This window comes from Podarcis gaigeae (assembly GCF_964106915.1).
Source record: "Podarcis gaigeae genome assembly, chromosome: 12".
NCBI lineage: Eukaryota > Metazoa > Chordata > Lepidosauria > Squamata > Lacertidae > Podarcis > Podarcis gaigeae.
In genome coordinates this window covers 22,700,209-22,721,110 of record NC_139688.1, presented here as the reverse complement: position 1 = coordinate 22,721,110, position 20,902 = coordinate 22,700,209, and the positions used below count along the sequence as shown (strand labels likewise).

At 44.7% G+C, this 20,902-nt stretch overlaps 1 protein-coding gene and 1 long non-coding RNA gene across 2 annotated transcripts in view; both read left to right on the top strand.

The window, feature by feature from the left end:
* LOC310828105 overlaps positions 1-20,902 on the top strand; it is a 60,926-nt gene that overhangs the window by 10,217 nt on the left and 29,807 nt on the right. Inside the window, exons 2-3 of the long non-coding RNA XR_014556674.1 lie at positions 9,772-9,895; positions 12,001-12,938. This is a non-coding gene — a long non-coding RNA (uncharacterized lncRNA). The remainder of the gene's footprint in view (positions 1-9,771; positions 9,896-12,000; positions 12,939-20,902) is intronic.
* Positions 16,959-19,897, top strand: OTUD1 (OTU deubiquitinase 1). Its single transcript, XM_083705060.1, has one exon. It carries the CDS (start codon positions 17,452-17,454, stop codon positions 18,805-18,807), a length of 1,356 nt encoding a protein of 451 aa, XP_083561186.1. The 5' UTR covers positions 16,959-17,451; the 3' UTR covers positions 18,808-19,897.

Below are 20,902 nucleotides of genomic sequence, written 5' to 3'. Positions count from 1 at the left end.
TTACATACGCTTCAGCTTGCAGACTCTGCTAACCCAGAAATAGTACCTCAGGTTAATAACTTTGCTTCAGGATGAGAACAGAAATCGTGCTCTGGCGGTGTGGCGGCAGCAGGAGGCCCCATTAGCTAAAGTGGTGCTTCAGGTTAAGAACAGTTTCAGGTTAAGAACGGACCTCCGGAACGAATTAAGTACTTAACCCGAGGTACCACTGTACAATTTTTGTTCTGTTTTTACAGACAGGACTGAGGTTGTGGTTGACAAGACAGAAGAAACACTATGAATTAAGGTACTTTAGTCAGGCTATTGGTTGGCCTCTAACCCAGTATGGTCTCTTCTGACAGCCAGAAGCCTTGTAGGGTTATTCGGGGGGCAGAGGGCGGGTTCTGTTCTTTTGTGAACAACCCTTGTCCACAAGCCAAAGATGGGTGAGGCTGGAGGCAAAAGTAGGCAGAGCAGCGACTTCCGGGTTGGCGCCATCGCCGAATGGCGGACTCCCTCCGAGCCCCGGAGGGAGCCTGCTCGGCAGGGGCTGGGTCCTACCGCACCGGCGATGCGGGGACCCTTAAAAACCACGGCCACGGAGGCCGTGGACATGGAGACTCGGCTGGCACCGCTAGCGCCCTCCCGACTCGTGAAGGAGCCTTTTTAAAGGCTACGGATCGGGTGCCGGGGAGAAGCGTGGTACTTTGAGTCCGCCGCTATCCCTGCCGAGCGAAGCCGCATGCCATCCGGCGGAGAGCGCTGACTTCTTCCATTGAGAATTCGGACTTTCAACAACAACCCGTGAGTAATTTGGAAACCGGGTTTAAAAGGAGAAAAAAAGAAATTTTTTTCGGATTTGATACGAGCGGGGGGGGGATCCAAAAAGGAAGTCAGTCCCCCTCCCTACTGTAAACCTTCCAAAACAAGGACTGGGAAACCAAGGTCCAAAAAGAATTCTATTGCTGATTAAAAGTAAGAATTCCACGATGGGAAACTACAAGAACTGTGCTGGAGGAAGAATTGAGGGAGAAGGAAAACGTAACCCCCCCCCTGGGAACCGGGGTGATTGAGGAGAGAGCCTGGCGAAAAGCGAAGGAGATTTTGACAGCTGTCAAAGTAGCTGTCAAAGTCGGAAATTCAAAGAGGACCTTAATACGAGGACTTTGCTGGTTAAATTTTGTTACAATTAGTTACAACCCGTTAAAACTTGGATACAAAATGGCGAAAACATGGATAACATTCGGACTTTTGGACTAGAGAAAACAAAGTTACAATAATCCCCTAGAGGAGCTTCGGGACATTACAAAGAAGGTCGTAAGTGGAAAAATACCATCGGAATTTTACAGGACTGGTTATCTTCTGGGAAAGCTGCAAAACGGAAACAATATTGTGTCTACAGGGTGTCCAGCTAAAGGAGACAATAGAATTTTCTATTGAAGAAAGGAAGGGACTGAACGCAAGTTTTTGTTCCTGAATAACAATAACCCCTGCAGACTTACTAAATTTCTGAACTAGAACGTTTTAGCAGCGGAACAAGAGGAAACTGGACTACAACTTGGAAAGAACAATAGGGGGAGCGTTATTAAAGATTTGATGCTAAATGGTTTAAAAATAACTCTAAAAATAATTATAAAAAGAAAAAGCCAGCAAGGAGTTTGGGGAAAAATGTGATTTATGGACTTTAAAAATTCCAGGCAGACAACATGGATTGGTGGTCAGGGGGAAACTAAACCGGGGACGGGGGGGGGGGGGGAGAAATAGAATCCAAAGGCTTGTCAACTATTTTCTGAATTGGTTTTCTTTTACTTACTATACTTTCTATTTTTTATTTTCTTATATTTCTATTGTGTGGGGTGTCTTTATCATTAAAAAAAAGGGAAATTGTGGAATGGAAAGGGGGTGGGCCCTGGGGAAAGAACTTTTGTTTTGTTAGTAAGGGTATTGATGGGGACTGTACAAATTTAAACTTAAATTTGACTAATGGTTTAAACAAACTAAGTTTTAATTAGAACTGAGAGCTTGTGGAGCCAACAATACGATAGGGGAATATGGTAGGGGTGGGGGAAAGAGGGAGTCCCGGAAAGTGGGTGTATGAAAATAAGGCTTTGAATGTACTTTAATCTTTTCTTTCTGTATTTCTGAAAATCTTAATAAATATTATTTAAAAAAAAAAAAGTAGGCAGAGCAATGCATGTGACTCCTACCTCGGTACAGCAGGCTACTTTGCAGCCACCCAAATGTCAGGGGGTTAACCAGCTCCGCAATGCACATTCCTCCATCCAGCCACAGCTCAAGGACAAATTGCAACCAAGCAAAATTACCTAGGGAAAATGTGAAGCAGGACCAGTGAAAGGTGTGGCTAGGGAAGAAGGGGGTGTGGCATGTGAGGGTCACCTGGGCCAGATAGAGATGTTAAGATGGCAGAATTTGGCACCCAGGTCTGAGGTTCCTCCATTGCTGTGGTAAAGTGATTCTTTTGTAGCATTGCTTTGTGAGGCACAGACAACTGAGCTTGGGACCTTCTGCATGCAAAGTAGATGCTCTATCGCCAAACTTAGGCCCTTCCCGCACAAATACCACCTATTTTATATTGTTTGCATGGGATTTGAACCCCACTTCAGACCTGTTGCATCCAGAGCAGGAGTCTTGCAGCAAATCTTTTGCAGATCAGACAAGGCCTTCTTACAGCAAGCTTGAATAACCACCCATTTTTAACTGTTCAAGGAACGTTCTGATGACACAGTTTTCTGCCTTAAAGATAGCTTGGGATGAGTCTACATGCAGTGTCTGAATTTAGATACAGCAAACAGAATTAATGACATAATTGTGTCTTCCTGTATTTACTGGTGTTGAATGTCTTTTTTCCCTACATTTCTTTTATTAATCTTTCATTGTGTCCTGTGAGGAAAAGTGACGTACAAAATGGTTCTGTCCTTCCTTCCAAAAGAGGCACGTAACTATAGCAATGCAAATGTACGTGATTAATGGAATGGGTAAAAAAGCTATAATATCTGCAATAATTTCCGGCGTGGGTGTGAACATGATTTAGAGGTTCACTTTTTGAAAACCATCAAAGATCTCTATTCGGAAAGGTCTCAGTTTTATGAAATGCGGGGATGGGGGATGGGGGATGCTGGTCCTAGTATTTAAAGGAGAGTAATAAATTTGCTGCCAGATCCTCCATACTAGAGCATGCTGGCACAAGCATTCAACCCTTGTAGGTGAGTCTAGGACAGGGGTCAGTAAACTTTTTCAGCAGGGGGGCGGTCCACTGTCCCTCAGACAGTCCCTTGTGGGGGGGACGACTATATTTTGAAAAAAATATGAATGAATTCCTATGCCCCACAAATAACCCAGAGATGCATTTTAAATAAATAAATGCACACATTCTACTCATGTAAAAACACCAGGCAGGCCCCACAAGCAACCCAGATGTGCATTTTAAATAAAAGGACACATTCTATTCATGTAAAAACACTCTGATTCTCAGACCGTCTGTGGGCCGGATTTAGAAGGCGATTGGGCCAGATCCGGCCCCCAGGCCTTAGTTTGCCTGCCCATGGTCTAGGACTAGGTGCTCTAACTGTGCATTGCTCCTGCCATTTCTAGTGCATTTCCTCATGTAGCCAAAACCTGGAGAGAGGTACCCATAGACTTGAGAAACCCCAGCGCTTGCAAACAAACCATCTTTATGGGTGGGGGGAATCCCTAGGGGGCTGGGAACTCCCCAAAGAGGCAAGTAAGGATTGAGAATGCTCAGTGACCATACAGTGCTGACTGGCAGTTGCAAGTGGAATGGGGGTGGGTAAGGAGAGAAAAAATGAATAGGATGCAGTAGCTTTAATCCTCAACAACAGCATGCAACAGTTCTTGAGTTGTTGCCACTCCACGGAACGCCCGAGTTGTGCTACCAGCATGGCACAAGGCTGCCAAGGGGGGGGGGGGATAATGAGAGCCAGTGTGGTGTAGTGGTTAAGAGCGGTAGTCTCGTAATCTGGGGAACTGGGTTTGCGTCTCCGCTCCTCCACTTGCAGCTGCTGGGTGACCTTGGGCTGGTCACACTTCTCTGAACTCTCTCAGCCCCACTCACCTCACAGAGTGTTTGTTGTGGGGGAGGAAGGGAAAGGAGAATGTGAGCCGCTTTGAGACTCCTTAGGGTAGTGATAAAGCGGGATATCAAATCCAAACTCCTCTTCTTCTTCTTCTAGAGTGGCTGCTGTGTTGCAGTGGGCAGGGCTTTGGCACGGTCCAGAGGGAAGACTTGCTTTCTCTGATCTATGCCTAGGCTATTTAAGGCAGCGTGGCCATGACAAAGCCTTCTTCCCCACCCATCCTTTCTGCCTTGTAACTGCTCTTGCTTGGATGATAGTTTGTGGCTGGGAGATATATATTTTTTGTTCACACTGCAGTTTATATTTTTGCCTTTCCTTTTTTGTATAATTTTGTTTGACAATTTAAAAAACTCATTTAAACATCCTTAAAATATCAATGACTTCCCTTCTTCTCTTTCCATGCTTCATTTTGCGTATCATAAATCCCTGCATATTTTTACAAGAACTAAACCATTCAGTATTCCATTATTACATCCATCAAAACTTATTTACACTGTTGAATTTATCTTAATGCTGCCAGCGTTCTGAAGTGTATACAACTTTCCCCCATATATTCAATAAACATTTTCCAATCTTCTCTAAACACATGTTCTTCTTGTTCTCTCATTCTATATGTTAAATCTGCAAGCTGCACATATTCTGTCAGCTTAAGTTGCCATTCTTCTTTAGTTGGGACCTCGCTCATTTTCCATTTTGGGGCTAACAAAACATGGGCCTCAGTAGTGGCATACATAAATAACCTTTTTTTGACACTTGGGAATTTTAGTCTGAATTATCCCCAACATTTCTGCCTTTCCTGTAGCAAGGGTATGTTTACTGGTTGAGGTTTTTGTGTGCACCTGTCACGACTCGTTGGAGGGGTGGGCATTAGGCAGGATCCATAGACAGTGAAGGAATCCTTATAGGTGGTCTGGAGGAGGTAGGAACAGAATGCCTCAGGCGATTTTGGCAGGTTGCCCCATACCCAGGTAGCCAGCAGGAACCACAATCTATGGGCAACACTGGTGGGACCCATAGTCCAGCAACCAACTCTTGGTGGGTCCAGCAGGTAGGCTAGCTCCGGCACATTCCAATGGACAGGCTGTTTGATAAGTGGATCTTTGCATCAAACTTTGATATAACTATAACCAAAAAGGTTGTGGCCATATTCAGCCCACACTCCCTGCTCCCTGAGCACCTGCACAGCTAGCAGTCAGTGTCTGGGGGTGCAATACAACATTTTGTTGCAGGACCCACTTGCTCTGTATTTTGGGGTTGTGAGCAGAGAGGGAGAAGGTCTAGCATTATAGCCAGGCAGCCTGTACAATAGTTTATGACAACATAAAGAAAGGTATGGGTGGGATTACTGTACTCTGAGCCTGTAATAGATCCTTTTCTTCCACCCTGCCCTTTGCACTTCCATGAGTTCTGGCAGAACAAACAGGTTCCAATATCTCCCACTGTAATGCAAAGCAAGAGGCAGCGAGAGGGTTCCAGTGATCATAGGCAGTGCATAATACTTTCATAATAATTTATGTATGGAGAAAGGTGGAATATGACACTTGAACGCTACCAGCTCACCCAATATGCAAACCGTGATAGCAATCAGTTATAGTGATCAAGTCACAGAGAAATATTGTGCTAACTATTAATATTAATGATTGCAGTGAAATTTATGAAGCATATTTCACACCAGAAACGAACCATTTCCCAGTAGCTACTGCCTTTAGTTATTCATTGTTGGACAGAAGGTTTCTATAGACACCCGGACAGATAAACACAAATATAGTTACATTAAAATGCCATGCATGAATGTAAATATGTTTGTCTTTTTTTTTTTTTTTACCTATGTACATCACTTAGCAATGTAAGTGTTATATGATTAAAGCATCCCAACCCTCAAAACTATTTGCTGGCCAGGAGAGTGGGTGTGCCGTTTAATCCTTGGTGGAGTGGAATGTCTTCAAAGTAATATTATTCTCATTATAGGGATATTTTTCTAGCACTTATTAGGACATGTGCTTGCTAGAGGCCTCACTGTACTATTTCCATTTACTTGACTGATGGATCAAATTATGCATTAGAAATGTTACCCAAAAGGAAGATAGTTTAACAGAACAGTTTAGGGATGTTTACTTTAAAGTAAGTCCCAATGCATCCACTGGGGTTGGCCCCCAAGTACTTGTGTTCAGGACTGCAGCCTTACTGTGTAATCCAATACATGTCTACTCAGAAAAATGTCCTATTGCATTCAATGGGGTCATCTCTCAAGTAGACTAGGACAGGGGAAGCCATATGTTGTTGGATAGAATCGTGGAATTGTAGAGTTGGAAGGGACCACGAGGGTCATCTACTCCAACCGCCTGCGAGGCAAGCATCTTTTGCCCAATGTGGGGCTCAAACCCACAATCCTCATATTCCACCAACTGAGCTAGCACTTCACCTGGTGTGACATGAGTCAGAGTCACTGACTTGGGTGGCTTTAAAAGAAGGATTGGACAAATTCATGGAGGATAAGGCTCTCAATCGCTACTAGTCATGATGGCTACGCTCTGCCTCCACAGTCGGAGGTAGTAAAGCTTCTAAATTCCAGTTGCTGGCAACTGTGAAAGGGGAGAGTGCTCTGGTGCTCATGTCCTGCTTGCAGATTTCCCGCAAGTAGATCTGGTTGCCCACCATGAGATTAGGATGCTGAGCTAGATTTCAAAGTGGAATGTTAGCACAGGAATACAGTGGTACCTCAGGTTAAGTACTTAATTTATTGCGGAGGTCTGATCTTAACCTGAAACTGTTCTTAACCTAAAGCACCACTTTAGCTAATGGGGCCTCCTGCTGCCACTGTGCCGCCGGAGCATGATTTCTGTTCTCATCCTAAAGCAAAGTTCCTAACCCAAGGTACTATTTCTGGGTTAGCAGAGTCTGTAACCTGAAGCGTATGTAACCCGAGGTACCACTGTAGCAAGAGCCAACTGGAATTTGGAGAACACTTGCTATTTGTCATAACTTACCATTTATTAAATCCCTGGGACATATTTATAGCACCACACAGAGCGATTCCTAGTTTCTAAGAAGGATGAAAGCATTCCCTGCCCCCATTAATGGAAGAGTATTTATGAGATATTAAACTGCTTTATCATAAATCAGATCACTGGTTAATCTCGCTCTGTGCTGCCTAATCTGATTGGCAATAGTGCTCACATTGCAGACAGTGATGTTTCCCAGCCTGATACCTCTGAATTACAGCCTCTCCCAAAAGTTTTTGTGGCACTGATGTTCTGTGTGTGTCTTCTCAAAACTAAGCCCCATTGAGATCGATGGGACTCAGACTCCCAGGAAAGCACAGTCCTCTACTCTCAGGTAGCAAAGAGGGGCTTACTTCTGAGTAAATATGTATAGGATTGCACTGTTAACTATCTATCTATATATATGTGAACACTATTAGCCAAAGTTAATATCTTTCTTCAAAGTGTGAATGGGGGTGTTTTAATCAGCGTTCAGCGTTCAGCTTTTCTACTGAAATCAGAGGAACTTTTAAAAACTTTTAGAAAAGTTGGACATGGCAACCTCATTGTATTCAAATTAAACTTCAGAAGGATATGTGATTGATTTTGGAATATTTAAGCGGCAACATGGATGATGTGCTGGAGCATGTTTGTAAGGTTACATAATTAAATATAATTTAGAATCGTTTTCCACTTGATGAATCTTGATCAGTGGTATAATATAATCTGGCAAACAGCCATAATGGAAAAGCTGTTGCAAAAACTGAAAGTGGCAAGGGGAGAGAAAAACAAATATAATTTTTACACTGTATGGTGTGATTTTATTAAATATACAAATGAAACAACACAGAGATGAGAAATACTTGCAGCATATATTGCAGTATGGCATAGATAAGCAGGCACCACTCATTAGCTCACGCCTATTACCCTCCTGTTTTCCAGGCTGATTTTCTGAATGACTCATTTTACCAGTTTACAGTAATTATCTCATTATTATGTACTGTAAAATAATACGTTGAGTAGTTTATTCCCCTAGTGACCCATTTTTTGTTAGGCACGTCATGTTTTATGATTTAAGTCCATAAAATTTTGTGTGTACAATTTTGCAACAAGGAAATTTAAATACATAAATAAATAAATAAATAATGGTTTCCATTAATTATGTAATAATTAAAAATTGATAATGGTTAATCATATTTTTGCCTGTTGTTACCTAGGAGACATAAAATATGGTTAAACTGCCCTGGATATAATCATCATCATATATACTACCGTAATAGGAAGCCCAATTCTTCAGATGCCAGTCCTTTTGTAGCCAGAACAGCATCATCCATATCCAAAAAGAGGCATCAGCATTAAATCATAGAATTGTAGAGTTGCAGGGGATCCTGAGGGAATCCTGCCCACAGCCATCCCTGGCTGGGCTCAAACCACCAACATACAGTGGCCCCAGGAGCTTGCTGCTCTTTGTGGAAGTGGGTATATCACAAAACAATGTGTAACATTCCTTGCTGGTGTGATAACTGCTGCTCCACATTCAATTGCTTGCAACACTGTGCAAGGTATTTACAGAACACAGATGACACATCTCTGTCCAAGCTGTTTATTTACAATATAAATTAGATAGGCTGGATAAACAAAAAGAACAACTGCTAAAGGAATAGGGTTGGCATAAGTCAGGATTCTTCAAGGGAGCAGGCAGAGTGAAGGAAAGTATAGCTCCCTCCTTCACTATTTGCAAATGTTCCACTTGTAGTCTTTGCCCGTCTTATATTTAGTAAAGTAGCTGTTAGCGCAGCATTGCGGCTGACGTCATTGGATACCAGTGTTTTGCCAGAGTTGTTTGCTCTGTTGTGGTTTTCCTCCTGTATAATCCAAATGCTCCTTGGAATGTGCCCAGCAATCAATGATTACTAAACCACCAGAAACTTTGAAGTGTGGGAGACATTTTTCTTTATTAGCAGAACCATGAGATTGCGCCTACGCACATAATATGCTTTCTTTCCCTGACTGCAGCAGAGAAGTAGACTTTTTGCATAAATGGCAGGGGTGGGGTGGAGAGGCAGGTGACATACATCAGAGAAATCGCTTTTCACAAAATCCAGCATTTTCGGTGGCCCTTCTAGTGACTACAGCATGGATATTTTCATGCATGTTCATAGAAGATACAAAGGTGTATGGCAAGATGTAGAACAATTGCTTCCTTATTTTGGGAAGCATTTTGAATTGTTGTCGTTTTGCAGAATGCATTCAAGTGCACACTGGAATTTTAGCTTTGCACAATTAAAGTGATACTTTGCTCTAGCGCAACACATCCACTTTTTTCGAATGGTTTTTTTGTTGTTTGTGGTTTGGAAAGGGATGTGAAAATGCATTGAACTGTATGGGACAATCGAGCGATTAATGGGAAGATGTGTAATACACACCCTACTAGCAAAGCAGGATCAATGCAGGATGAGTGCTCATTGTCATACCGCCTCCCTGTAAACAGCTCAAGAGTGAATGTTCCATATAAACTGGACTCCCACCTAGGCTTTGTGCAAGGGAATCAGGATGGATGATGGGTGAGCAGCGCCTGTGGACAAGCCCTCTAATGGTTACTGCCTTTTTTATCTTTTGTCGCTCTGTTGTTTTCCTCTTTTATGGCTGCTTTATTGAATTTATTTATTTTTATCTTGTTTTATCCCGTTTTTCAGACAACCATTAACTCCAAAAGTGGCTGACATCAAGCAAGAGAGGCAGGCCCTGTTGTCAGTCTAGCTGCAAACTTGAAAAGACACACAAAGGAAGAGAAAGGAGACCAAAATGAAGCCATATGCTGTAAGTGGGTCTTATTTATCCAGCTGATCTTCCCTGGCTGCTGTTCTTGCTTCAGTAACAAATGTTTGCTCAGGGTCCTTTGGCTGATGGACAGGACCAGAGTGTCCTTTTCCCTTTCTCCCGCAGTCCCCAGGCACCTGGTAATTGGAGTTGAACCTTCTCCCTGGCAGGGAGATAAAGATAAAGGGACCTCTGACCATTAGGTCCAGTCATGACTGACTCTGGGGTTGCGGCACTCATCTCTCTTTATTGGCCGAGGGAGCCGGCATACAGCTTCCAGGTCATGTGGCCAGCATGACTAAGCATCTTCTGGCAAACCAGAGCAGCGCACGGAAGCGCCGTTTACCTTCCCGCTGGAATGGTACCTATTTATCTACTTGCACTTTGACGTGCTTTCGTACTGCTAGGTTGGCAGGAGCTGGGACTGAGCAACGGGAGCTCACCCCGTTGCGGGGATTCGAATCGCCGACCTTCTGATCGGCAAGTCCTAGGCTCTGTGGTTTAACCCACAGCGCCACCCGCGTCCCATGGCAGGGAGATAGGAAGCCAGTTATTTATTTCTGATAACAAATTGTTTTTAAAATTGTTAAGTTGCTCTTTTTTAAAAAAAAAACTTGTGCTGTGAGCCATGTTGGGCTTATTGAGGAAATGCAGGATAGAAGTGGTTTTATTTATTTAATTCACCCCATTTCCACCCTTGCCCCGTTACTCTTAAATGTTACTGGAAGCTCAGTCTAACTTGTGCTTTAGAAATAAAAAACACATCTTCTCGTAAAAGACCAGTTCATAATACTGACACACGCATTTTACCACTGAGTATGTAACTTACATCATTTGTAGGAATGCTGATTCTAAGTATATGCATAGCATAGTTGCAGTGTCACAAAGAATGTCTGGCGAGCTGACAGGCAGTGACATTTCAATGGCATTGCTGGCAGTCACTGCGTCCCTTCATGAATGCTACGTTGCAGCGTGGGCTGAGTTGGTCAGAGATTTTATATGTTTAAGGCTATAGGTCTTATGGATTGCAAAGCCATAAGAATAAATGTAAATAAATTCAATGAATTGCGGAACCATACACAATTTATTTAAAATGTCCAGCTTCACATTTCTGACATACTTTGGCTACTGTGTAAAAGCAGCAACTTCTGTATAGAGTGTTTATATTTTGGTCTGTCCTGAGGCAATTCTTTGATCCAGCAGATTCATTCAGATACCTAGTTGGCCTGTCCAGATGGTGGCTTTGAAGACCCTTGACAGTCAACATAACAGTATGCAGGTTCCCAAATTTCCCTTTCGCATCCATACAAGAGACAGAAAGTGAGCACAGGATCTATGGAGACCTGGCAATGCAACCAACGATGATTGTACAGTGGTACCTCGGGTTAAGAACTTAATTTGTTCTGGAGGTCAGTTCTTACCCTGAAACTGTTCTTAACTTGAAGCCCCACTTTAGCTAATGGGGCCTCCTGCTGCTGCCGCGCCGCTGCTGTGTGATTTCTGTTCTCATCCTGAAGCAAAGTTCTTACTATTTCTGGGGTACTATTTCTGGGTTAGCAGAGTATGTAACCTGAAGCGTCTGTAACCCGAGGTACCACTGTACTGCATTTGTACAAAAACAGGAGATTCCATTTTAAGGTCACTCGCTTTTTTTTGCCTTCTTCACACCCCGTTTGAGTGTAAGGGAAGTCAACAGGGTCTGAATCCAGGTCAGCATTGTTCAGCACTTTGAACCCCAGTCCATAGCTGTCAGCTTTTCCCTTTTCTAGCAAGGAATCCTATTCGGAATAGGGGAATTTCCCTTAAAAAAAGGGAAAAGGCTGGGAAATGCCCCAGCCCAAGATACACATGCTTATAGTGGCATAGCGTGGGTTGTCAGCACCCGGGGCAAGGCAAGTAATTTGCACCCCCTAACCCATGGATTTGCGCCCCCTAACCCTAACCCCCAGATGTTGTGCCCGGTGCGGCCGGGCCCCCCTGCACCCCCACTATGCCATTGCATGCTTAAATCCCCTCTTCTGCACAGCTGTGGAAAGGTGTAAGACCTCTGTCCTCTTCTGCACCTGACCACCCTAACAGACTCTCGTACTCGATCCTTTACCAAGGAACCTGTTCATTGGATAATCTAGTCTACTGTCTAGCAGTTAGAGATTGGAGCAGAAATGCAGAGAGTGTTGGAATATTCTAAGGAGCCCCCAAACAGTAAGGTAAATTGAAACTCCTAACCATAGATAGCTCAGTTGGTAGAGCACGAGACATTTAATATCCGGGTTGTGGGTTCGAGCTCCATGCTGGGCGAAAGATTCCTGCATTGTAGAGGGTTGGACTAGATGACCCTCATGGTACCTTTCAGGTTCTATGAGTCTCTGATTCTATTATTATGATTCCTGTTTTCATGCTTGTGAAATACTCAAAGTATGGTAAGTTTGTGAGTTTAGGTGTATGCGCTGTCCTCTGGGGAGGAAATGCATACTCTTTTTTTCTTAGTTACACAAGGTGTGAAAAACCCAAAATAATTACTGTTGTGCATTTCCTATTTTTAACATGTAAAAAAAGTAGCATGCGTATGCCGCTTTAAAAAAAAAGAAGCCAATGTTGCCTTCAGTTTGAGTGAGGTACTTTGATGTCATTGACGCTCATTCTGAAAGTATCGCTTTCCTAGAGATGCCAAGTCTGTCAGCTCCGTCAGGACAGTTGCTAAGAGACAGTGGAATGTCGAGGATCACTTTTACACTGAATCATTCAGATAGATATTCAAGGGGGAACATAATGTCACCGTATGCTTTCAATGAAGTCACATCAAGTACTACTTTGAATTCCTTAAATGTGACAAATGTGTTAATGTTTTCCAGTTTTAAAAGATTATACAGAAGCTTTAAAGAGTGGAAATTTTTAAAGCATTACAAATTCCACACTCTTCCTTTGATTCACCCTCTTGCCTTTGCTCAAAGAAATGTAACCAAAGAACTTGGCTCCAAAGCTCATCCACAGCTGAAATTCCTCCTGATGTATTAGAACTAGAATGTCCTCAACTGCAGCGCAGGTGACTAAATTATTCCTTTTGAAATTGAGAATTATGTTAAGTAATTTAACTTCTACTCAAAGGTAGAATTTAACTTATGAAATATTTGCTGTTAGCCAGTTATATAACACCTCTAAGTGGAGTGAATTACAGCCTTGCCATTCAGCCTCACAGTAGACCTGTGAAATAATCATTTATATTTGATTCTCATGCTCCTGTGTTTCTATTTGTGACATCTGATGTGTGATAGAAATGGAGGGCCGCTGGACATAGCAAGTGGCATATATACCCTTCATTCCCCTGCTTTAATCACAGGAGCTTACCTTATACCGAGTCAGGTCATAGGTACAGCTAGTTCAACATGGTCTTCAGTGACTGGCACCAGGATTTCAGAGAGGGGTCTCTCCCAGAGACTGAACCTGCATGCAAAGCAGATGCTCTGCCATTGAGCTGCAGCCCCTCCCCATTTCCCAGTACCTCCCCCTCTCTCAGGCCACTGGGATCAGAGCACTGAAAGACTGAAGTGCTAGAGAAGAAGGTAACCTGGAAGAGTGAAACCAGGGTCAGGGTAGTCAGCACTGCCTGTTGCTGTGCACTGTCAGTTGACATCTCCTTACCAAAGTGAAGGCTTTAAGGTGGCAACAAATGCGTAGCATCTTTGGTTCCTCCTGGGTTAGAGGTGGGCAGCCTCCAGACTTGCGAAATCTGCTCTGTTTCCTTTCGTTAGGACCACCAGGTTCAGAAATCTAAGGAATGTGGAACAGTAGGTAAGGAGGGGAGTGGCATCAATTACCTACTGTGCCCCTTAAGCTGTACAAATACAAATGTGAATCTTGAGTTACTCCAAAGCAAAAGTCACAATGTGGTCAGAAGAGTTGCACTAAGATCTGTTCAAATTAATAGTCTTCTTTTACAAGTATGGCCACAGCTGTAACCATTGTGGCACTACAACTCCCATCAACCAGAGGGAGCATGGCCAGTGGCCAGAGATAATGGGATTTATAGTCCAGAAACATCTGAAGGGTGTTGGCTGCTCCTGCTAAGAGATAAGCTATTAGCACAAGGTGAGCAACAGCAGAGATTTTTTTCTTCTTCATTCAGTTTTACTTGCTGTTGGAAAATTACTGGAAGTAAGAAAACCTTGCTGATCATCTGCAAATCATCAAACTACCTACCACTAGAGCCTGATCTCCTTTCTCTTTGCCTTTGTCCCAGTACAGCAACAACTTGAACATCCAGTCTTAAGATCATTTTAGTGATAGGAGGCTGAACTTCTTTTTTTAACAAAAGCAACTTCAGGGTTGTTAATAATTGTAGAATTACCTCCCACATCCATAATTCCAAATCCGGTTACTCAATAGACATTTGGTTGTTCAGTGGGTATATAAAGACTGGGGATCTTGTTACATAAATCAGGGATTTAGGGTGCAATCCTGTGCATGCTTACAAGCAATGGGAGTCTCATTGAATGCAGTGGGTCTCAGTACTGAATAAATATGCATAGGTTTACTCTGTAATTCTGCATTTCAGAATTCTGATCTATATGTGTTGTTCTGATTCAGCTGCATTCTAGGACAACGGAAGATTTGTGAGATGGCATGGGAAAACCATTGTAAACAGTAAAATGAATATAATTTTAAAATCTTAATTTTGAATATATATAATTTTATCATATAATGTAATTATATATAATAATATATATATAATATTTAATCCTTATGTCTCTCCCTCAGTAATGCATGACTTGTCTTTCAAGGAAGATGACTTTATGTCAATATCTGGTTCTAATTCAGCAGTTAAAGGGATTAAAATGTTTGCGCCCGCTCTTTCTGTGAACAAAAAATAATTGGTCAACTAGTTTATGTCAGATCAGAATCGGGTTGCACTCTGCATGGCACCTGTTTCTGATCACAAGTGATTTAGGTAAATGTCTATTAATATATTGGTGTGTTAAAAGCTGTAACTTGATTCATGAACACCACAGAGGCAGTTAAGGTAACTATGAATCACTAGAATGGAAACTTAAATATTCACATCAATATCATTCCACTGTTGTTGTCACTTAAGGAATGGTTCTTCAAGGACAGAGCTAAACTCTAGCTTGGTGGCCAGTCTGTCAAGGCACCCTTTGTAGGCTTATTGTGTTGATAAGTAATATAATACTGGGTGCTACATGTAACCCTAAGAATCATTGGCTATTAATTCGTATATGGATTAAGATAGTGCGAGTGCCCTTTCCCCCATGGATTTATTTTAATGGCAGGGCTGGGAGGGACATTCATCTGAGGCTGGGGAAATCAAGAGTAGGGGTGGGAAATGTCAGAGCAGCAATGGGTGGAGCTAAAACCTGAACTGGAGAAAGGCACCCCCTTTCTCTTTTGCCTGCTCTCTCCCCCACAGGAAATATGAGCTGGCTGTTACATAATCTCTCCTCCATGCAAAAGCCAGAGGCTTGAGGCTTGGGCATGCCTCCTGTTGTGTAAGAGCTACAGCAGGGGTCAGCAAACTTTTTCAGCAGGGGGCTGGTCCACTGTCCCTCAGACCTTGTCGGGAGCCAGACTATATTTTGAAAAAAATATATGAATGAATTCCTTTAGCCCACAAATAACTCAGAGGTGCATTTGAAATAAAAGGGCACATTCTACTCATGTAAAAACATGCTGATTCCCGGACCGTCCGCATGCTGGATTGAGAAGGCGATTGGGCCAGATCCAGCCCCCGGGCATTAGCTTGCCTATCCATGAGCTAAAGGTTAGGGTTGGCATTGTGGGAAAAGAAGGTTCCTGTGCCTTTAAGTAGGTAGAAATTCACCAGTTAAAGTCTTCTGTAGTATGGAAATACAACTGTGGGGAAAGTTTCACCATGACTGTACAGTCTCATTATGTGTTATGTTATGCCCCCCCCCATGGCCGCCATTTTGTGACTGGCACCCAGAGGATGTCTGAGATGGACCCACTGGTCCAAAAAGACTGGTGACTGCTGGCTTAGAAGCAAGTTTGTGTAGTGATTGATTTTACCTATGACTACTACCAATCTGAAGACTTTGGGGCTTTGATATCATGCCCAAATTCAAAAGCTTGCTCACTGCTGTATTAAATTTCAGCCAGTGGAGCTAAGTAATTTCACGGTGCTTCCAAACAGATGCTTAATACAGTAGTACCTCGGGTTACATATGCTTCAGGTTACAGACTCCACTAACCCAGAAATAGTGCTTCAGGTTAAGAACTTTGCTTCAGGATGAGAACAGAAATCATGCTCCAGTGGCATGGCGGCAGCGGAAGGCCCCATTAGCTAAAGTGGTGCTTCAAGTTAAGAACAGTCTCAGGTTAAGAACGAATTAAGTACTTAACCCGAGGTACCACTGTATTATTAATGGGTTGTTCAAATATTGCAAACAAGTAATTAGAGCAGGTGTTATCTTTTTTAGCTTAACTTATTTTTAACAGAAATGATAAATCTGGCAGAAATGATAAATGCCAAGCTGGCATTTTGATGCCAACGTCATGCAGATGCTGTGGAAAAAATGCATGGATAAGGAGTACCCATCCCACGATAAAACTGAGGGACGATCCAAAACCATACATTTAAAGGACGTTTCATGCACATTGCTTCCACCAAAGAATCCTGGGGGTTGTATTTTATTAAGGGTGATGGGCACTGTAGTTGTGTGTGGATGAGCCATGTGCACTGAATATGCATTGACTGAATGTTAATTAAGAGCCACTGTCTTAAATAGACCGCGATGCTATTTAATTCACTTATTTAAAGAATATGAAACGTGAAATGCTTATGCATTTCAAATATAAGCCACGCTTGCACCAACGGGTACCACCAATTCCTAATAAAGATCTTTATTACTCGATGAGACTCCTAACATTTGAGTACAGCTAGGTACGCACTGAACCATGACCACGGACGGGGTAACGTCGCTGACAGACTGACTGACCCAAGCAGAGGGTAAGACAGTCACGCATGCGCAAAAGGCTTTATTTTCATTTTTCAAATTGTCGTCCCACGGCGTCGCAGCGGCGGAGCCATAGAGCGCAGCGCCAAGCCACGCCCCCTCGCTCGCGCCTTGACGACGTGTGTCTTCCAACGTGCTGAAGGGAGGGAAGTAAACAAGGCCCGGCCTCCTCCCCCCCGCGCGAGTGAGCGACAAGGCCTCTAGTACCTTCCAGGAGGCTTTAGGCCTAGGAGAGAGAGAGAGAGAGGAGGAGGGAACCCGCCCGGAGCTGTGGCGCAGAAGGAATTCCCGCTCCGGCGCGGCCTGAGGGGGAAGGGAGTGGGGGCGGCTGCCTTGGGGCTCCGGCGCGGCCTCTGTGAGGAGCAAGGGCAGAGGGGCGGCAGTTGCAGGCCGGTGACGACACGAGGGTGATGCCCGTGTTTATTTTTACTCTGGCGCCTCATCCTTTCTGGCTTTCTGCGAGGAGGAGGAGGGGCGGCGGCGGCGGGCCCCGTGGTCGCTCCCTGGCCCGGCCCCTGCGGCCTTCCCCGGGCTGCTGTTACGGCCGCCGCCGCCTATAAAGGGCCGAGGATGCAGCTCTACAGCACCATCGTCACTCACTACCCGGCGACCGCAGCCACAGCAGCGGCGAACAGCGCAGCGAGCGGGCCGACGGGCGTCGTCTTCAAAGTCTCGCCTTCGCCGGAGCCCTCGGGACAAGGTCCGGTGGGAGTCGAGAGCGACTCGGTTGGAGGAGGCGGAGGAGGAGTGACTTCGAGCGCCGTCGTCGGAGCGGGAGCAGCCGCCGCCATGCCCGCCTTCTCTTGCCTGGAGCTGCTGCCCCCGGCGGGGCCCGGGCAGAGGAAGCCGGCGCAGCACCAGCCGGCGCAACAGTGCTACAGCCCCGGCGCGCAGATGATCCGCCGCAGGCCGTTGGAAAGGGTCGTGCCCATCCGGCTGGTGCCGCGCCCGGAGCCCGTCGTCGTGGCGGCCGAGCTGGGCCCGGCGGCGGCCGCGGCGCACGCCCACCAGTGGCTGCTGCTGGAAACCGGCGGCGGGGGCGATGCCAGCGCGGCCGTTGCCGCCGCCGCCCAGCCCGGCTTGCAGCAGGAGCCCAGCAACCACGGCCTCCGCTTCAGCGAGCATTGCCAGGCCATGCAGGCGGCGGCTGCGGCTGCTGCTGCTGCTGCCGCCGCCGCCGCCAGTGGCTACCCGGGCGTCGCCGTTGAGGTCCGTCCCGCCTGCCAGGCGCCCTCCGCCGCCGCCGGGGTCTTGGAGCATGGCGGTTGCCGGCGGGAGGCCGAGCTGGAGGCCGCCGCCGAGGAGGAGAGCCCCTACCAGGTGCGCCCGACGGAGCGCTGCGAGAAGCTGGCGCTTTACCTGGCCGAGGTGGAGAAGCAGGACAAGTACCTTCGGCACAAGGACCGCTTCCGCTTCCACATCATCCCCGACGGCAACTGCTTGTACCGCGCCGTCTGCAAGGCCGTCAACGGGGACCAGCGGCTGCACGGCGAGCTCCGAGAGCAGACGGTGCACTACATCGCCGACCACCTGGACCACTTCAGCCCCATCATCGAGGGCGATGTGGGCGAGTTCCTCATCAACGCCGCCCAGGACGGCGCCTGGGCCGGCTACCCGGAGTTGCTGGCCATGGGACAGATGCTGAATGTCAACATCCACCTCACCACCGGCGGTCGGCCCGAGAGCCCCACCGTCTCCACCATGGTCCACTACCTGGGGCCCGAGGACCCCAGCCGGCGCAGCATCTGGCTGAGCTGGCTTAGCAATGGGCATTACGACGCTGTGCTCGATCGCCAGTGCCCCAATCCGGAGTATGAGGAATGGTGCCGGCAGACTCAGGTGCAGCGCAGGAGGGACGAGGAGCTGGCCAAATCCATGGCCGTATCTCTGTCGAAGATGTACATTGAGCAGAATGCCTGCTCCTGAGATGGGCACAGCATCAGTTGGCTGCTGTCCTGGTGCCTTATTGTTCTCCATCCAGCATTTGTGCCCTAAGCTGAGCAAGAACGTGAAGGGGAACAAACCTAGACTGAGATTTGCAATGAGTGCTTTGTGTATATACCTTCAGATCTTGGTTATTTACCATTCTGTTCTTTTGTATATGTTTGTTCCATTTCCAGTACACTCTTTCCTTTCTATAAGGGTTGGTTTTTTTTTTTTCCTTTTTGCACAACATTTTTTAACCTGTTACCTCTGACTTATCGCCAAAAATAAGTTAGTAAGAGGTTTGTTAGGGTTTCTGTGCTAATATGGCTTATGGTTTAACAGTAGTTTTATGCTGCATTTTGAAACCTACATACATTCTAACAATGGGGGGGAATGTGTGTTAGTGCACTGACTTCCCACTCTTCCTCATTAAATGAAAGCAAAGAACATTCAGCTGCCTAAAACAACAACATGCAGTTAACTTTTAAGTCGCAAGTTTTAAAGTGAATTGACCACTCTGCAGAGCAGGATTTCTTCAGACAATTGGAACAAGGCTTTTTCAAGAATGATACAGAGAGCAATTGTGACTCTTCTGTGTTCAGTTGTTGATTAGTGTAAGCTGGCTTTTCATTTTATTGCCTGGTTAGTGCCATCTTTTTTCTTTTTAGTATTATCTGGTTTAGAATGTTAAGACATGGTTAAATCGCTCCATAAGAATGGCCTTGATTTGTGGTCTTGTTCTTTTAATGAATTTACATGCTTGCTGCCTGTCTTCTGACAGTGCACCAGCAGGTTTATTTTATCACATTCTGTTCTTTAGATGTTTTCTCATCATTAATAATGGGTTTACTCTGGTATTATGTAAAAATGTATTTATACTAAGTTTGTATGTATGGTTTGCTGGGTCAAACATTCAAGGTTTTCAAGGTAAAAGCTACCCTCTTTAATTTCCAATTAAAATGAAATAGCTAGATATATTTATTCAGTAATGGAGTTTGTACTTTTTTATTGTGTGACTTGAATTTATACTGTATTTGTATAATAGGAATATTCTTAGCTATTCTGGAATAAATGTATAGTTTTGCTTGGATTTACATTTGGATTTATGTCAGTGAGTAACATTTGCAAATCAGGGTGGGGTGGAGTAAAAATGTGTGCCCTTTCAAAATTGGGATTGGTGGCTGGGCTGCCCAAGAGGATAAGAAAGCCCTTTCCTCTCTGTGAAGAATGTTTCCCTTGCCACTAAGCTTGCTTTCCAAAAGGTTTGGAAGCAAGATCATGCTTTACTTATGGTCATTAAGGTGCCATGGGAAGGGGTAGATGGGAGATGGAAGAGGGAGGGGGAGAAGCTAGAATTAGTAGTTAATTTGTAGGATAATTGTCCAACTAAAATCATTGAGAGCTGGCAGCGGTTTTATAATTTGGAAGAACTCCCACCTTTACAAATTTTCTGGCTGCAACTCCTTTAACAAATTTTAGATCTATAACATTTCATTGATAAAGCTCATGAGCTGCTGATATTTCATGAGCATTTGCTTAAATGTGGTCAAGAGATGTCACCAGGAGATTTTTCTTCTCTGGCTTCCATTCCTTTGCACCTCTGAGCTGGTTCCTTTTTTTTCCTTTGCCCGTTGACGCTTTCTGCACCATCTTTCCTTACCATATTTCATTTTGTTTCTCTTTGTTCTTGTGCTTCTTTCTTTGCATTTATGGTACATACAAACAATGGGGGGGGGACCCACCTCAAACTGAGCCCCATTTTAAGAGTATTAATTGAAATCTTAATACTTGATCATATATTAGTATTGTATGTAAATTGACAAACGTTAATAAATGTTTTGTACTAGCCCTCTGAGGGGTGGCAGGAAATGGTCAGAAAGCTTCATCCTGCTTGTAACTGTCAGTTACGGTTCTCTGTTAGGTGTAGAGGCGGAACAGAGCATTGTTTAGAGGCCTGCCTATGTTTCTATACCAATGAAAGCTTTTCCTCCTCTGTTGACAGCATGGAAATGCAGGCTGCAAATCTTTTAGCAAGCCAGTAGCTTTTTTGGGCTTACTTAGAAGGCTGACTTACAACTTTCCTCCATGCATTTGT

Excerpts from the sequence above, each read along its gene's own strand:
- OTUD1 (XM_083705060.1), top strand. The coding sequence starts at position 17,452 with ATGCAGCTCTACAGCACCATCGTCACTCACTACCCGGCGACCGCAGCC.